Here is an 18041-nt window from a genome sequence, read left to right as displayed (position 1 = left end):
TTCAGCTGAGAATCAGTCACACATCCATTGTAAATACAATTCACAAATGTTATCAAAAGAAGAGAAATCCTACGAGTGCAAATGGAGAGTTTTTCCTCAAGTCTCCTGCTTCTCAGATTTTTCTGCTGCAAAAAACATGCTAGTAATCTTAAATGTGTCTCCTCTAGAGTGAGAAAATTGAACCTTTTGCCACAGTGCATTCGGATATAAGCATCCTTTAACCAATGAGGCTTTTGCAAATCCAATTTGCTGTATTCCCGCTTGGTTTCAAACTGATCTGGTTCTTTTCACATTCGCTAAATGGACTTTACACACTCCTGTCCTCCATAATAACGCTCCATCAAACTTCATCTAGTGTGTATTCACTGGTGCAGCATTGCATCATTCATATTTAAATGGAAATCATTGTCATACTTTTCTTGACAAACATGCATTCTTTCTATGCAAATAAAGCTCATTATAGAATGTGCCAGATTTATAAGCATAAGCATTTTTGCCTGATACTCTTATTAAATGCTTGGAAAGCTGGCTGGAAGATAAAGTTTATTGTCTGTAGACAGCTAAAGGTTTTTTTTTAAAATAAAATGCATACCTTATATGTAACATACACTACCGTTCAAATGTTTGTGGTCAGTAAGATTTTATATTTTTGAAAGAAGTTTCTTTTGCTCACCAAGGCTGCATTTATGTGATCAAAAATACAGTAAAAACCATAATATTGTAAAATATTTTTACAATTTAAAAGAAGTGTTTTCTTTTTGAATATATGTTAAAATATAATTTATACCTGTGATCAAAGCTGAATTTTCAGCATCATTACTCCAGTCTTCAGTGTCACATGATCCTTCAGAAATCAGTATAATAGGATGATTTGCTGCTCAAGAAACTTTTCTCATTATCAGTGTTGAAATCAGTGATTTTTGTGGAAATCTCAAATAGAAAGTTCATAAGAACATTATTCATTTGAAATAGAAATCATTATAAATGTTTACTCACACTTTTGATTGATTTAATGCACCCTTAATGAATAAAAGTATTAATTTCTTAATAGTTCTTGACTCCAAACTTTTTAAAATAATTTGGTTGGAGTATTTTTTTTTTCTTAAATCATAAGCTCTGAAAGAGCATCTTCTGGGCATTAAAACTTTCCTCTGCTCAACTTTTTTTTGCACAAATCACCCGACACGAATAATCACTCAGACGCTCAGAACTGAAGTGAAGCTGGTGATTTTCTTCATTTTAATTTGATTTTCATGTGTTTGGCAGACGCGACCTTACCAAAGCGACTTACAGGAATGACTGTAATTGTGTCTGTCCTGCCTCATCAGCACACACACACACCCTTCCCCAAACAAAGCCTGCAGAACGGTTTGGTTGTGTTCTGGCAGCGCTCGAGCAATTACAGCAGTGCACAGATCTTGAGTTATGCTGCTCTGACGGATTTGTGGAAAAGTAATTATAAAGGCCGTTAGTGTCTGCTCATTACTGATCTCATGTGAAACCGTTTTCTGAGAGAAAAACAAACGTGCAGGAGGAGAGATGTGGGGATAAATCTAATCTGGGGAGGGAAGGTGGAACAGAACGGATAACGCCTTTCGGCTCTCTGGGGTCACAGAGGAAGAAATTGCTCTTGTTTGTTTTAAATTGAAATTGATTGCTTATTTTAAATCACCAAGCTGCTTTCAAGGATGTGGATTTATTTTGTTTTGCTTGCCTGACACTTTCCTTATCGATGCATGTTTCCACCATGGAAAAAATAAAAACAAAAAGGTAACTGTGACTTTATCTCAGAATTCCGACTTTTTTTCTCAGAACTTTGAGATATTAACTCAGAATTGCGCTAAATAAATTTGGAATTCGCGAGATAAAGTCGCAATTAATTTTTTTTCTTTTTTTATTATGTGGCAGAAAGAGAAAACTGAATTTCGAGATGTAAACCCGAGAATTCAGTCAAAAAGTCTACCTTGGGGGTAAAGTATTACCTAGTAAACATCAAGTAACTAATAAACATTACTGACTTACTTTTTCAAATATGTATAAGTTACTTTGTTTCCCTTTCAAGGGAACTCGAGCTGCGTTGAGACGCGGTGGGAACGCTCTGCGTGATTGCGTCGTGAAGCACGTGTATAATCAGTCCAATGGAAGAGCGAGACGTCATAGGCGGTGACGTCATAGACCAGGAAGCTATAAAGCACACCAGAAAACAGACCGCGACAGCTTCTGTTGCCTTCAGCAAGCGATCTGTGTATTCTGTCCTTGTCATATTTATTGTTGTCTGTCAAGTTGCAATATATATATATATATTATGGCAAAAGAGAGCAAGCAGCTTTTGTGTTGTTCCCTGCCCACGTTATATCACGGGTGGGGACACACACATCAGCTTTTTGTTACTATTTGGGAGTGGAGCATGCCACAGTCAGTTCTCGAGGGGGCTGACTGTGAGCATTGCGAGAAGCTGTCCGTGAGGACGCTCCGCTCCCGCCGGGCGTTCTTCGAGGAGGATGGTTCGGTTCGCGCACCCCGCGCGGGTCCGGCTGTTGCCGATGCACGGCGGCGACTCGCATTTTGGGGTCCGCAAACGGATCTGACAGCGGGGGTTGGGACGGGCCCCGCCCTATCTCAGCTTTCACCTGCCAGATCCAGTGCTGGCGATTTCCAGTTCCGAGGAATTGGTATCGTTAGTGTTTTGTTTAGAAAAAGAGAACAAAACAAATAAAGATATTAAGAAAAGGCAGATGTTTGAGTTTTCAATAAATTAATAAATAAGTCAGCTCATAACTCTGTTGAATAAAGAGGAGCTTTAAAAGGAGGTTTATCTAGTGCTGTTGCTAGTTAAATATTTTCTTGCCAGCTGAACATTATGAGAGTGAAAATAAAAAGAGTTTATTAGATGAAATAAATCTAAAAACAGAAAAACTCTGTATCTCAGCCTCCTCGTCGGGGACTGCCGTTTTTTCCCTATCTCCACACCACACTGAGGTGTCGAGATCGTGGAATAAGTCGGTTTCTATTTTATGTGTTTAATGCCCAACGTCTAACTATAGTAATGCTATGGGTATTAAGTATCACGGTATGACAGTACCTCGGGTTAAAGAGACGCTTGCTAGCTTTCTCTCTCCCGAGTCGGCGTCATCATTTTTAACCCCGACGTTACCCACCAGCCATCTAAATAAAATTTTTTATTAGGTAACGCTGGTGGGTAAATTATAAAGACATGGATGAATGTGAGGTTGTCAGCACTGACGCTATTCGAGAATTGCGTCGTGCAAAAACAGATAAACTATACTGGGGAGGGACGGTTTCGAGAAATCGTTTCTCCTCTGCGTCCTCTGGGTGGCGACTCTCTGAGGAGGGTCGCTGCACGGCCAGTTCGGTTGTTTTTCCTGCTGGTGGCCACGGAGTGATATATTATATATATATATATATATATATATATATATATATATATACGTTTTTCTGATTTAAAAATAAAGAAAAATAAGATAAAATTATGTCTGTTCTTCTGGACGCTCCGCTTTCAAAAAACAAACTAAGAATAAACTGTTCAGCGGCGTTCCAGAGGTTTCTTCCTCACCAATCTAATGTTCCCGAGTGTGCTGGGCACAGCAGTCTCAGTCTACTAAGCTCCTCGCAGCACAGAGTGCAAGAACGAGCATCGCCATTTGGGCTCCTCCACAATCGAAGGGGACTTGGGTGGCGGTAGCAGTCTAGCCAGTTAGAGATATGCAAGATCTGAGGACTATTTTATCTCTAAAAAAGCTTGGACAATAGGAAGCCCTGACGCCGAGGCTATCAGGCTTCTAAAGGGTGGTCCCCTCCGGGGTAGGGATGGTTTTGAGAAAATCGTTTCTCCTCGGCGCCCTCTGGGCTGCGACTCTCTGAGGAGGGTCGCAGCGCTGCCAGTTCGGTTTTCCTGCCGGTTCGCCGTTCAGGACACCAAGGTGTCAGTGTCCCCAAACGATCCTCCGAGGGGGGTCATAGAGCAGTCAGTTCGGTTGTTCCCTGCCGGTTCGCCGCTTCAGGGCACCGTAGTGACTGTTCAACCAAATCCAGAGGCCAGTCTTGAGAGACTGGTTCCCCTAGTAGAATTTCTGGCAGCGTGGAAACTACTGCCACATATTTCTCGGTGGGTCCTGCACACTATAGAAAAGGGTTCAGAATTCGGTTCTTGTCCGCCCAGATTTCTAGGGGTCCTCCCCACTGTGGTGGACCCCGAGCAGGCTTTGGTTATGGAGCAGGAAGTACTGACACATCTGCAAAAGGAGCTGTAGAAGGGGTTCCTCCTCCCGGCAGACAGTCAGGGTTTTACTGCCATTACTTCATTGTTCCGAAAGAGGATGAGGGGTTGCGTCCTACTCTAGACCTGCGTCAATTAAACAGCAGGTTTCAGAATCTTAAGTTCAAAGTATGCTTACACTAAATATGATTGTGTCACAGATTCAGTCCGAGGACTGGTTTGTCACAATAGACTTAAAGGACGCTTACTTATCTATCCATCCTCATCACAGGAGGTTCCTGAGGTTTGCTTTCAGGGGCGAAGCATACCAGTATCGGGTTCTTCCATTCGGCCTAGGTTATCACCCCACACCTTTTACAATATGCGTGGATGCAGCTCTGGCTCCTCTGAGATTCCAGGGCATTCGCGTATTAAATTATATCGACGATTGGTTGATTTTAGCTCAGTCCGAGCTTTTGGCAGTTCAACATCGAGATGTCGTTCTGTCCCACATAAGGAGGTTGGGGTTGCGGCTCAACAACAAAAAGAGTGTACTCTTCCCAGCTCAGAGGACCACTTTCTAGGTGTATTATGGGATTCGACAACAATGCAAGCACGTCTGTCTCCTGCACATATTTCTGCGATTCTCACAGCCGTAAAGAATGTAAAACTAGGTCAGTCACTCACTGCAAACAGTCTCTGAGACTGTTGGGGCTCATGGTAGTTGCGTCTAACGTAGTTACTTTTGGCCTTCTGTACATGAGACCCCTGCAGTGGTGGCTCGGGACCAAGGGGTTTTCTCCGAGGGGAAATCCGTTTTCGCATGATCAAGGTCACGCGGCTATGCCTCCGTGCCTCGGTCATGTGGAAGAAACCTTGGTTCCTCGCCCAGGGCCCAGTGCTGGGTGCTTCTTGTCGACGCGTCACGCTATCGACGGATGCTTCCCTCACAGGATGGGGGGCGGTCATGAGTGGCCGCTCGGTGAAAGGTCTTTGGCTGGGGCTCATGGCAGTTGCGTCCAACGTAGTTACTTTTGGCCTTCTGTACATGAGACCCCTGCAGTGATGGCTCGGGACCAAGGGGTTTTCTCCGAGGGGAAATCCGTTTTCGCATGATCAAGGTCACGCGGCTATGCCTTCGTGCCTCGGTCATGTGGAAGAACCTTGGTTCCTCGCCCAGGCCCAGTGTTGGGGGCTTCTTGTCGACGCATAATGCAGTCATACAATCATGAGTGGTTGGTCGGCGAATGGTCCGAACAACACACTGATGGTCTCGTATATCAGAGCAGATATCCTGTTGAGGCAGAGGCTGTGGCCCGGGGAATGGAGACTTCACCCCGAGGTGGTGGAGCTTCTTAGGGAGAACTTCGGTCAAACTACAAGTCGACCTTTCGCATCGCTTGTACAATGCATTGCCCTTGTGGTTCTCCCTCACGCATCCAGCTCCGCTTGGACTGGATGTAATGTAATAGGTGTGGTTGCCACTACACCTATACGCTTTCCCGATATCTTTGCTCCTGGGAGCTCTGGAGTTGTGGATACTGTGGGCTCGGCCTCTGAGGGGGCCCAGCTCATAGATTCAGGTTTCTCGACCGAGGTCGTGGAGACCATACTCCAGTCTAGAGCTCCCTCCACGAGAAGACTAATATGCTGTTCTCTGCCTGGTGCAGAGAACGCCTTCTGAATCTCGTTTCTGCCCTGTTGGTACAGTACTTGATTTCTGTAATGAATGTTTCTTTGCTGGGCTATCTCTGAGGAGAGATCCTTAATTTCGTCTTCTCCGTGGTACATGAGGCTGAGGCCTGCACGTACTTGGATTTGCACCTGGTTGGTGGTAGTATTTCTTCACCCCAGATCGGGTTGTATTTCTAGGTCCCTACTAAATGTGCGGGTCATTTGTGCTCCAGGCCTTCTGTCCTCCACCTTTATTACCCCAGATCAGGAAAATCTTAAATCTGTTATGCCCGGTCCGGGCTTTGGATGCTTAGGTCCACAGAGCTGCTCAGTGGCGTTTATCAGAACAATTATTTGTCTGCTTCGGGTTACCTAAGACAGGTTGCCCTGCATCTAAACAGATAATGAGCAAGTGGGTAGTTGAGGCTATCTCACTTGCTTATGAAGCGGCCGGACAGCGTTCACCTGTGGCTGTTCAGGCCCATTCTACAAGGAGTATGGCTGCCTCTAGGCTTTAATTTCGGGTGTTTCCCTTCAGGATATTTGTAATGCGGCAGGCTGGTCCTCACCTCATACATTTGTCAGATTTTATGACCTACACCTCTCCACTCCCGGGGCTAGGTTGCTTGCTTCTAGTGTGCGCAAGGACTTCACACAGAACGGGCATTTGTCTTATGGCGTAGTGGGTATGGGGTTCCCACCGCGTCTCAACGCAGCTCGAGTTCCCTTGAAAGGGAACGTCTCAGGTTACGTATGTAACCCTGGTTCCCTGAGAGGGAACGAGACGCTGCGTTCTCCTGCCATACTTCCTGCATGCCCTGATCGACTTGCTTCAGGCTTTTTCAGAAGCTGTCGCGGTCTGTTTTCTGGTGTGCTTTATAGCTTCCTGGTCTATGACGTCACCGCCTATGACGTCTCGCTCTTCCATTGGACTGATTATACACGTGCTTCACGACGCAATCACGCAGAGCGTTCCCACCGCGTCTCAACGCAGCGTCTCGTTCCCTCTCAGGGAACCAGGGTTACATACGTAACCTGAGACGTTTCCCATGTATTGACGGACAGCTCTCCTGTCCCCATGTTGACAGAAATCGTGCAGAGGCGTTGTGTGCGCAGAGTAAACATGATGATTATTGTAGTTCTAGAATAAATGTGAGCATTTACTCATCTCACTTGCACAAAAACAGATTCAGTATTCCTCAATATGAATAAAAACTGTGAAATGCAAACTCAGACTATTACGCAATAATGAAATATGTTAATAATACAAAACTACTTTATGTATTTAATCTCACTTTATTAACCAATGTCTTTGCTGATGACCTTCAATGATCAAATTCAACCGTACTAAGTAAATAAGCATTTGTTTTATTTATTTTTGTTTTTATTGCTGAAGAAAGAGGCTGCGTCCGAAATCACATTCTCTCTTTCGAGTAGGTACTTATTTTGCAAAAGTAATTACTTCACGACCGCTAAAAAAGTATGTTCTATATAGTATAAGTGTGTGTAGTATGAATGTAATCTGGATGTACTACGTTCGCCATGTTTTCATTATCATGTGACCTACCAGCATCAGTTGTGTCACTTCACTGCCATTCATAAATCCTCTCCCGTGGCCTCATGGGATAGTAAAGTGTACATCGTATGCACAATTCAGAATCTCACCCGAAGAAGTAGGTCGTCCTGGTATTTTTTTCCCCCTATTCATTTATGAGTACTATGAATTCGGACATAATTCTTTTGCCACATACTGTTTTTCTCCAACGATATTGTAGGGAAGTATGCGATTTCGGATGCAACCAAAGTGCTGAACTTTCTTCTCCTGGATCCTTTTCTTCTGCAATCCAAAATGGGAGCAACACTTTTTGTGTGAAAGGGCCTTAACATTTGCCAAAACGAATTAGTTACTTTTTTAGGGAGTAACGCAATATTGTAACAGATTACAATAATTTTCCCCAACACTGGAATTGCGAGATGTAAACTCTCTGAGAAAGAAGGTCGTTTTTACTTTCTCGCCCTCTCTGTGTTTTAGGATCACTCTGATAACCCCCTCGGCGCTGCGGTTACTTTGGCCCATGAGCTCGGACACAACTTTGGCATGAATCATGACACGCCGGAGCGCGGGTGCGGGTGCAGAGCGACTGTGGACCGAGGCGGATGTATCATGACCCCCTCCACTGGGTGAGAGCAACCAAAAAATTGCATCTATAGACTATTTTGGTGTTTGTAAACAGTGATGACCACAGTTTTTCTAAACCTGGTGTCAGAAAGTGTCCGTTCTGCAGTAGCAGTCTATGGAAACCACAGAATAATGTAATTAAAAAGTTAAATGCAAGTTTATATCCCACATTTCAGATATTTTGTCTTAAAATTGCGAGTTTATATCCTGCAATTCTGACTTTTTTCTCAGAATTGTGATATAAACTCGAAATTGCAAGTTACAAAGTCCTAATTGCGAGATCTAAACAAGCATTTTTTTTTTTTTACAATATTGTATGATGCCATCTAATGATGAATTTCTTTGTATATATTATTATCAACCCATTCATTCTCCAAACCACAGTATCCTCTGGTACCACATATTGAATATTTATTTTAAATATTAATATATTTTGATGTTTTATTGTGGTGAATTGTTTTTAATATTAATATTTCTTACACATATGGATATATTTTGGTGCTATATAGAGGTAAATATTTAATCATTTTAAGTATATTTCAAATGATATTTTCTTGCTCATTAACTCATTTAAAGGAAGTAAGTCAGGTTTTGCTAGAACCAAAAAATTACAATTCTGGGTAACACTTTATTTTGATGGTCCCTTTTGAACATTATACTAATTATAAGTAACTTTGCAATGACATGTCAACTAACTCTGATTAGAGTATTAGTATTACGTTTTTTCTGACATTTTTTTTCTTGAAAGTCAACAGGATTTAATGTTTTTTGGACACCAGTGTTCCTCAAAATATCAGCTGACGTTGTGAGCGTGAACGATTTTCTTATTTCGTTTTACCTAGAATTTCCTGTCACCTTCATCCGGCCTCCTCCGCATGTGACGACTCTGTGTGTTTATTAGAGGTTAGCTGTATTTCTGCCTCATTACTCTATAATGAGCTCCCTTTGGTCATCTGCACAACAGCAGTCTTCAACACCCCACCCGGCGGGACGGCATTAGCCTTTAGCCACGTGCTTCCAATTGACCCCACTGGTACATGTCTGATAGCTATTTCATAAAAACATCAGAGCTTGTGCAACTTGTTGCTGATTTATTGTCATCTGTTGTGCTGTTATACGGGACGCCTGGTTTTATGGGCAGATGTTCTTAGAATTCAAAACACATGAAATTAAATGCATCCGTACAAAACATGGAGACAATTTTAGTTCATACTGATTCAATTCTTGAAACAATAGAGGGTTAATTTAACCATCTTCTCTCTATTCCAGAGCATTGAATGTTTTGTATCGATTATCTTTGAATTGATTATGAAATTGGCATGATACATTTACCTGACATAATAAATTGTTACATTTGATTATTTTAACTGACTCTGACATTGTTTTCATTGAAGAGTTAAACGGAATAGTCAAACATTCGCTCACTTTTAGTGAGGCACAGATATTATTAAAACCTTTCATTTATGGAGTCAGATGAAGTAACGAGTAAATACATATGAGAAAATGTATTGCATTTAACCAAAAATACTTTGCCACGAGAAAAGACAGTAACACGCAGAGACCTTCACCTGTATTATTGGAAACCCTCATTGGACCAATAAACAGGCTTACAATTATATTATATTATATTATATTCAGGGCTGGACTGGGACAGAAAATCGGCCCTGGCATTTTGGCACAGACTGGCCCACTACATATGATCATAAACACCACCCATCTTTGCACGCCCTTGAATATGTTCAACTACTATTCATTAAAACCACTAATGGCATGTAATGAGTGAGTAGGAACGAGTGAGAGTTAACAGATGAAATAAGTACAAAATTGTAATTTATTAATACAATTGAACTATACTCCGCAGCGATGCATCAAAAAACAAGCTATAAGCTGCACTGGCATAGCAATACCAGTGTTTCCCACAGGATCTTTGGTAAAACTGTGGTGGGTGGACCTCTGTCCCTCTAGGGGGGGTTCGGGGGCATGCCCCCCCCTAAGAAAATTGTGTGCATTTTAATGTTAAATTCATCAATCTGGTGCACTTTGAATGTTAAAAATTAAAAGCTCCAACCCATTTTTAGTGTGCAAATTAAACACAGAAAAAAAAAACTCTTTTAGTATAAAACTATATTTACTATATTACACTACTACATAATAATAGTTATAATTAATCTCAAGACAGTAGCCTAATAGCCATATATTGTAAAACAAATGCACTGAAAAATAAAGAAAACTTTCATAATTAGTTTTGTACTAATTTATAAACTTGAAAGAGATAAGCACATGATCTTTTATTTTGACGGAAACTGCATCAAGCTTTTATTTTGGCGGAAAACATGGATACAAACGCGTCTCATTAAACTTCTAGTAAATTGCTGTAATCGTCAACAATGCAGATGTGGAAATAATGCGTAACTAGGTAATGGGTTCCTACACTCATAGCCAAAGTGTTTTAAAAAGTAGTTCTGCTTACCACAGACTCTACACTTTCTCATCTCTCTCCTGATCCTCCTCACTATCCTCCTCATCAGCCACTGGAGCTGATGAAGGTCCTGCTGCTGCAGAAAACACATATACTTTGACACATTTTACAGCGTCTGCTTGAAGGGCCTATTTCTATTTTTCACGCTATTTCTCTGCACATTCCTTGCGTTTCTTCTCCATCTCTCAGACTATAGACAGATACACAGTACACTTGACACTGCACGCTCACTCAAAACACAAATGGGGAGGTGTTTCAAGATGTGATTGGGCCAGCCCAGTGTCAATCAAGAAAACAACCAATGGGCCGCTGATCTACGTGTTTCACGGGCCGGTCTGTCATTGCAAAAAAATATGAATTTTTTTTTTGACTAATGCATTACATCGGCACTAACCCAGCGCCGTCAATTAAACAAAACAAAACGAATGGGCTGCCGATGTACGAGTTTTATGGGCCGTAAAAAATAAATAAAAATAAAAATATGAGATGTATCGGCCCAAAAAGCACGTCGGCCCACCGGGCATTTGCCCGGTATGCCAGATTACCAGTCCAGCCCTGATTATATTATATTATATTATATTATATTATATTATATTATATTATATTATATTATATTATAAAATTGTGATATCACTGACTTAGAAAAAGCTGGTAGAAATTAAAGATAAAAGAATAAAGCTTCTAAATCAGCTGCAGTAAATAAACGTCATGCATCTTCAAGCACACGTGTGAAACAGATAGATAGCACACAACTTTATTGTTGAACTTCTGACTTTTTAAATAGCAAAGAGTGACAAGAAATTGAGCACAAAAAGAGGTGAAATGGGTTCAGGAATCAACATGCACAATGATTGACAGGCACTGGGCGTTTCTGACTGGCTAAGTGTCAGTTCTGTTATAGAAACTGGTGTGATTTCTCACGAGACCAATCTCAGTGGTATCCGTCAGGTAGCAGAGACATTTAATGTGTGATATTCCAAAGAATTGGCTTGCAGCAGTTTTTGAGTCTGTAATAGCAGTTGTCTTGTTTAATCCTTGGGAATTAATCACACATTTGCAGGCCATGTTACATTTTCTCAGGAGGCAGATGGTTGTGCAGCGGTCAACTCAATCCCAGCATTCTCTCTAGTGTGTATCAGTTCATCTGCACCAGTGTTTTAGCTGGACTGGATCCTGTGTGTGTGACCTGGACTCTACCCATGATAAACGCTTGATTATGTGCTTATAAAGAGGTGTCATGAAGAACCTGGTCTTGGTGACCAAATGAGAAAAACAGATCTCATCCAGAAGTAGAAAGAGTAAGAAACTTATTTGTCAGTTTTGTTCCACCTGCCTTTAGCACCTTATACAAAAAAGAGACTGGAATCGAACAATTAAAGATGGATATTTCTTCCATTACTGCACATTAGTCTGTGCCTCCTCTCAGAGAGCTTTCATAGATCAAAGCGTAAATGAATTTGGCATCACAGCAGGTGCTCGTTTTGGAGCTTCACATCTATGTAATTGCATTAATTAAGACATGAGTGGTGAAAAATCCCTCTGAGATCTGAAGCAGCTTCAGGTTTGATGAATCTAATCTCAAGTAGCCAGACTCTGTTTGCACAACGTGTGGTCAGAGACTTATTCTGAAGAAGACAGGAAGAGATTGACAGCTCAAGCCACCAGCATCATTTTTCATGTGATGTTTTGAAGCAGATAGATCTGAAATGAGTGCGAGTTGAGTTTGAACTGAATTGGAATTTAAAGGACATTCTCAGTTCAAATGGGTGAAAATTTCAGTTAATTTCTAAAGTTCATTTTAATAAATTGTGGTTAGAAACAAAAATAATTTGAACCAGAAAGCCAGACACCAAAGACAAGCTTTGACATAACAATCAAACTTTTTTTTTAATTTATTCGTAAATCGTTTAAATTTTTATTTCAGATGGATGAGGAAAATAAAGTGAATGGATTAGCTTTCACAGATAAGCACTTTATAGAGAAATGACAATCACGTATTCACCCTCATGTCATTCCAAACTTGTATGACGATACAATAAACCATTTTTTTAGACGTCAACATCCTACAAAATATCGTTTGTGATCAGAAGAAGAAAGTCATGTAGGTTTAGAATGACATGAAGGTGTGTAAATGAACAGAGATTTCATTTTTGGCTGAGCTATCCCTTTAAAAATCTCTGTATGTGATATAGTGTAACAGAAGGACTCTGGCAGGCGACTCTCTCTTCCTCTCCATTGTCCCCACATACACACACACACACACACACACACACACACACACACACACACACACACACACACACACACACACACACACACACACACACACACACACACACACACAAACACACACACACACACACACACACACACACAGGTTCTGTGGCTCCTAACGCTGCTATATATGTTCCTGTTTCTATAGTCTCTGGAAGCTCCTCATACCCTCACAGAGAACAAACCCCACTCACAGTGAGATGCTCTGTGCCCGTGGCACTGCTATTACTGCCACCTCCTGTTGAGCCCAATCCAGAGGAGGTGTTTTGAGAGCGTAGACACACTCGCTGATCTCTGGGTTGGCATCGGGAGGCAAGAGGAAGCATCTGCTTATCTCTCATCCTCCCGCAGGCTTATGCCACCCTGGCACGGGGCGTCGTGGGTACAGTTGGTCCAGCGAGCGGGGGGGGCGATGCTAGCCAGATTTCCGTGCTTGCATTTGCCCCGTGGTCTTAGTGAGTGTGCCAGGAATGAAGCGAACATCACTCGTCTCTTCCACAGTATTCGGCTGCTCTGATGCATACGAATGGCCACAGCAAAGCCAACTGGATTCTGAAGCGAATGCTGGTCCATGCTGAAATGATAAGCTGTAGATCTGTGGAAGTAGGAGGTTAACGGTGCCCAGCTCTTTGTGTGATGGTTGGCAAAGTTCAAGCTTTGAAACTGAATTTATTAAACACTTGTTACACGTTCAGTTTAAAGAGAAATGATAGTGCTGTCATAATTTGGTCATTGCAAACCTCTATATAAGTCACACAGGAGAAAAGAAACACAAGACAATGCCCAGTCAACTGCTCACATCATCCTATAGTGCTTTTTTGTCTCCAGAAATGTAAAACTCAAGTTAGTGATAATTTGTGTATTGAGTATGAATTTAAAGCTGGTTTAGAGCTGGTTTTCTGCTGGTCTACCTGCTAAACTGGCACCGCCACGAATGGGTGACAAGTAGTAATATTTTCAATAATGATGTTGTATCTATAAAAATATGAATCTTAAATAGATTTTGTTGCTTTTTATCTTTTCGCTAAATGTTTTACGTTTATCTAAATGCATTTACATTCACTTTTATAAGATTATCCATATTCTGAAAGTGTTAGTAAATGATACACATAAAACAGAAGTGTGATCATTTGCATATTAGGCATTTTAAATTTTACAAATGATGGCTTTCAGATATCATGTTAATTGAATATAATTACCCATTTTTGATTTTATAGCATTATTGGTGTATTTGATAGTACTTGGTATTGGATCAAAAAGAAAGTACAGTAATGGTGCTTTTCCACTGCATGGTACGGCTCGTTACGGCTCAGTACGGTTCGGCTCGGCACGGATCGCTTTAGCTCGGTTGCTTTTCCACTGCAGTTAGTGCCGCTTCAAAGTGGGTGGGATTATGACTGATCGTTATAGTTTATCCGCTCCTCGGAAACCAACAAGAGGAACGTCTGCGCATCTCGTCCACTGACCACGATTCAGCCATTTTGTTTTTGGAAGTTTTTTTTCTTCAAGCAAGTCAAGCAAGTAGTTTTAAAACAGGTGCTACAGCGGTGGCTGTTACTGGCTATTTAAATCTAGCGGTTTTGATGTCTCGCAAATACAATGACGCTGGTAGTGACGATTCTGTCTGTCTGACCAATCAGTGATCTACAGTGCTTCCACGTCACATTTTAGTATCGGTACGGTACGCTTGGAACCTCAACAGAAGTGGTACCATTTAAAGAGAGCCGAAGCGAGCCGTACTGTACCATGCAGTGGAAAAGCGCCACAAGTGAATCACACACTTTGGGTAAATATCAGCCAGGGTTGCGTTTCCCAAAAGCATCGTTGGCCAACTATGATCGCAATTTCCATTGAACTCTATTTGTAACGACGGAACTTCCGACCACAGTTGGCTTTGGGAAACGCACCCCAGCATGGTTTACAGTACTTGTTAAGGGAAGCCGTATTTATTAAGATAATTGAGACGCTAAAGCACATCTGTTGGAAAAAATAAAGACAGATGGGATTTATATGTTCATTTGTAAAATATGAATTCAACACAAACAAATATAATTTCATGAAGTCATATCCTATGATGTCCTCTCTGAGAGGTGTTTGCTGGCTGATGTTTGAGATCCAGACCAGAACCAGACGACCTGGACGTATTACTGCGGTTCCTGTGTTTGACAGCATTGACAGATGTTTCTCGCCGCATGACATCTCGCAGCAGCCTCGCCACACGCTTCACAATCACATCAGAGCCAATCAAACACGCCTGTGCCAAACAATTTCAATAATTCAAGAGCTATTACCAAATACAAACTCATCACAATCACACAGGACTCGAGCAATCTTCAACCTCGAGAAGAAAAACAAGCAACAGCAGGCGTGTTATGAGCTTTCCGTCTGAGGAACACACATTAAAGTGTCCAGACTGTGCTTCATCTTCATGTTGATGTGTGTAAACATTTAAAGAACTGATATTCAACAGCAGTGCGGTCTGAACATGACATCTGGCTGTGTTTGTGTTCATCATGGCATCATGGGAATGCGGTCAGTCTCTTTTTATTTAAATAATATTAAACTTCTCTTATACTAGTTATTTGATCAAATATGAAATATTGTGAAATATGATTACAAATATAAAAACTGTTAATATTATATTATAAAATGTAATTTATTCCCATGATCAAACTAATTTTTCAATATCATTACTCCAGTCAAAAGAACATCATTTATTTGAAATCTTTCGCAACATTCATTCACTCACCCACTATTCTTATTTCAATTTTACATCATTTTTACATACAGTCTATGTGTACATATTTACATTTATTAATTTAGCTGACGCTTTTATCCAAAGCGACTTACAATTGCTATATATGTCAGAGGTCGCACGCCTCTGGACCAACTAGGGGTTAAGTGTCTTGCTCAGGGACACATTGGTGTCTCACAGTGGATTCGAACCCGGGTCTCTCACACCAAAGGAATCTGTCTTATCCATTGCGCCTGATTATTGATTATTGTGTCTGGGTCTTGGGTCTGTTACTGCACATTATCTGTTATTATTGGGTCTGATTATTGTGCAATAATGCATAAATAGTCTTTGCTCTATATAATTGCAGTTGTTTTATTAATTTAGATAATTTGCAGTGCTTCATTGTAATTCATTTCTATTTAACTTTTTAAAATTGCATATAAAGCAAATAAACCTTTATTGTGATATTTGGCTAAACATGCACTTCAAATAACATTAGTTACATACTAGGATAAGTAATAATAAGGATGTAAGAACATCAATGAGTGTCTGAGTGTTTAATACTCAACCTCCAGTTCAACAGCATATGTTGTATCTCAATCAATCAAACTGATTTAATCCATCAGGATGTTTATCGATGTTATTCAGTGTGTTAATGAAACCGGCCGACTGCAATGATTCAGTTCAGATCCTGCAATCTCCATCACTAAATCTTCCTAAAGACCCTCACTGATCACAGATGGTTTCCGCCATCATGAGCTCATCAGTCCAGTATCATAATACGTGCCATATGCTTCTCGCTGGGAGCTCTCACGGCGCTGTCAGTCAGAAATGAGGGTTGTAATTTCTCCCAGAGTCTCTGGCTGTGAGTTGAGTTGTTTGTAAACTCGAGATTTCATCATGTAGACGCTGCGGCTAAATATTTTGTTTTGCTCTGCAGGGGAGCATTGATATTCTGTGTGGATTTGTGGGACATTTTTAGTGTGTGTGTGTGTGTGTGTGTGTGTGTGTGTGTGTGTGTGTGTGTGTGTGTGTGTGTGTGTGTGTGTGTGTGTGTGTGTGTGTGTGTGTGTGTGTGTGTGTGTGTGTGTGTGTGTGTGTGTGTGTGTGTGTGTGTGTGTTGCAATTGCAGTGAAATCATCAACACCATCCGTGGAAGTGTTTCTGTTAGTGTTACCCAGTGTTGTGTGTCTTGTGCGAACAAACTTTTACTTATTTACTTATTGTAGAGTTAAAGCAATTTTATGCAAAATATTAATTTATGCAAAATTTACTTTTGATAAGTAATAGCACCTCATAACATTTGATTTGAACATAAATGTATGTCGGCAGTGTGTGTACACAATCACCCTATTACCTAGTAAAAATCCACCCACTCTTTAATCCCCATAAATAATAGGCAGTGTCTCAGAATTAGCCGTTTGCATATTCTAGCAATGTGACGTGACATATGCTTAAGCCCCGCCCACACTTGCTGACAGACTCCGGCCTATTAGCATAGACCCGCCCTAAATGATCTGTACACACTCCGCTATGTTTATCTGCTCGCCAGAGCATTTAACAGCAGTATTCAAGTAAACAAATTATTCTTATTAAAGTTACTGAAGTTGTTCAATAAAGCAGTGAGTGTTTTTCTGTTTTTCTTTTATTGTTTGATTCATATTAACAGCATATAGCAGTAGGTATTATATATTATGCTGCTTTTACTTTAATACACAGATCTTATATAGCCTACACATGCAATTTCTTTCCTTGCTGTTTACATTCTCGAACATAACTGACTATGTTTATGTGTACTTCGTGTTTTTGACAACATTTTGACAGATTAAAGGTGCAGTGTGTGACTTTTAGCGACATCTAGTGGTTCGGTTGCGAGTTTACACTAAGGGCTCAGCCCACCGCTCACCCCTCCCTTTCGAAAAAGCTACGGTGGCTAAAACGGGACAAACATCGTCGTCTGAGTCGGCAGAGAATAGCCAGAGTAAACCAAGTTTCTGTACCACAGTCCATTATAAATCACATCATGGATAAAGTTTACAAAGCCATAGTCAGGTAAGAATCAAGGGTCTTAATACGTATTATAATAATAGTAATTAGTTGATTGTCTCACGAACGTAACCAGCACATTTCTCCCCACATAGCAAACCCATAATACAGCAAGAGAGAAGAACCACATGAAACTATGCAACTATATATTTTTTCTAACAGGGTAGTAAAAGTTTAGATGGCTAATATGAGCTGTTACTGTGGCTGAACTGGTTAAAGCGTTAAGCCTTGTTTATACTGGACGCGTCCGCATGAGCCCAAAGGTGCGTGCGGCAAAAATAACGTGATTGTAACAGCGCGCGCGTCTCCGCATCCCCTAGACACCATTTACTATACAGAATAGGCTTTTTTTTCTCTGATTTTGGAAACTCGATCGACTTAAAATGCTTCCAAGATCGACGGGTTGGTGATTCCTGTAACTGTTTTACGGTCAATG

At 41.0% G+C, this 18041-nt stretch overlaps 1 protein-coding gene across 4 annotated transcripts in view; it reads left to right on the top strand.

Moving 5' to 3' along the window:
- adam12a (ADAM metallopeptidase domain 12a) overlaps nt 1–18041 on the top strand; it is a 118527-nt gene that overhangs the window by 71593 nt on the left and 28893 nt on the right. For all 4 annotated transcript variants that reach the window (XR_013194379.1, XR_013194378.1, XR_013194377.1 and 1 more), the window contains exon 11: nt 7923–8071. Coding sequence is in view for 1 of the 4 variants with exons in the window: in XM_077200236.1 (XP_077056351.1) it covers nt 7923–8071 (149 nt within the window). In the remaining 3 variants the exon portion in view is untranslated. The remainder of the gene's footprint in view (nt 1–7922; nt 8072–18041) is intronic.

The sequence above is a fragment of the Siphateles boraxobius genome, unplaced genomic scaffold (assembly GCF_051911475.1).
Source record: "Siphateles boraxobius isolate OS27281-9 unplaced genomic scaffold, OSU_SipBor_1 46, whole genome shotgun sequence".
NCBI lineage: Eukaryota > Metazoa > Chordata > Actinopteri > Cypriniformes > Leuciscidae > Siphateles > Siphateles boraxobius.
The sequence above is the reverse complement of the archived record's forward strand: the minus strand, read 5'-3'. Positions and strand labels throughout refer to the sequence as shown.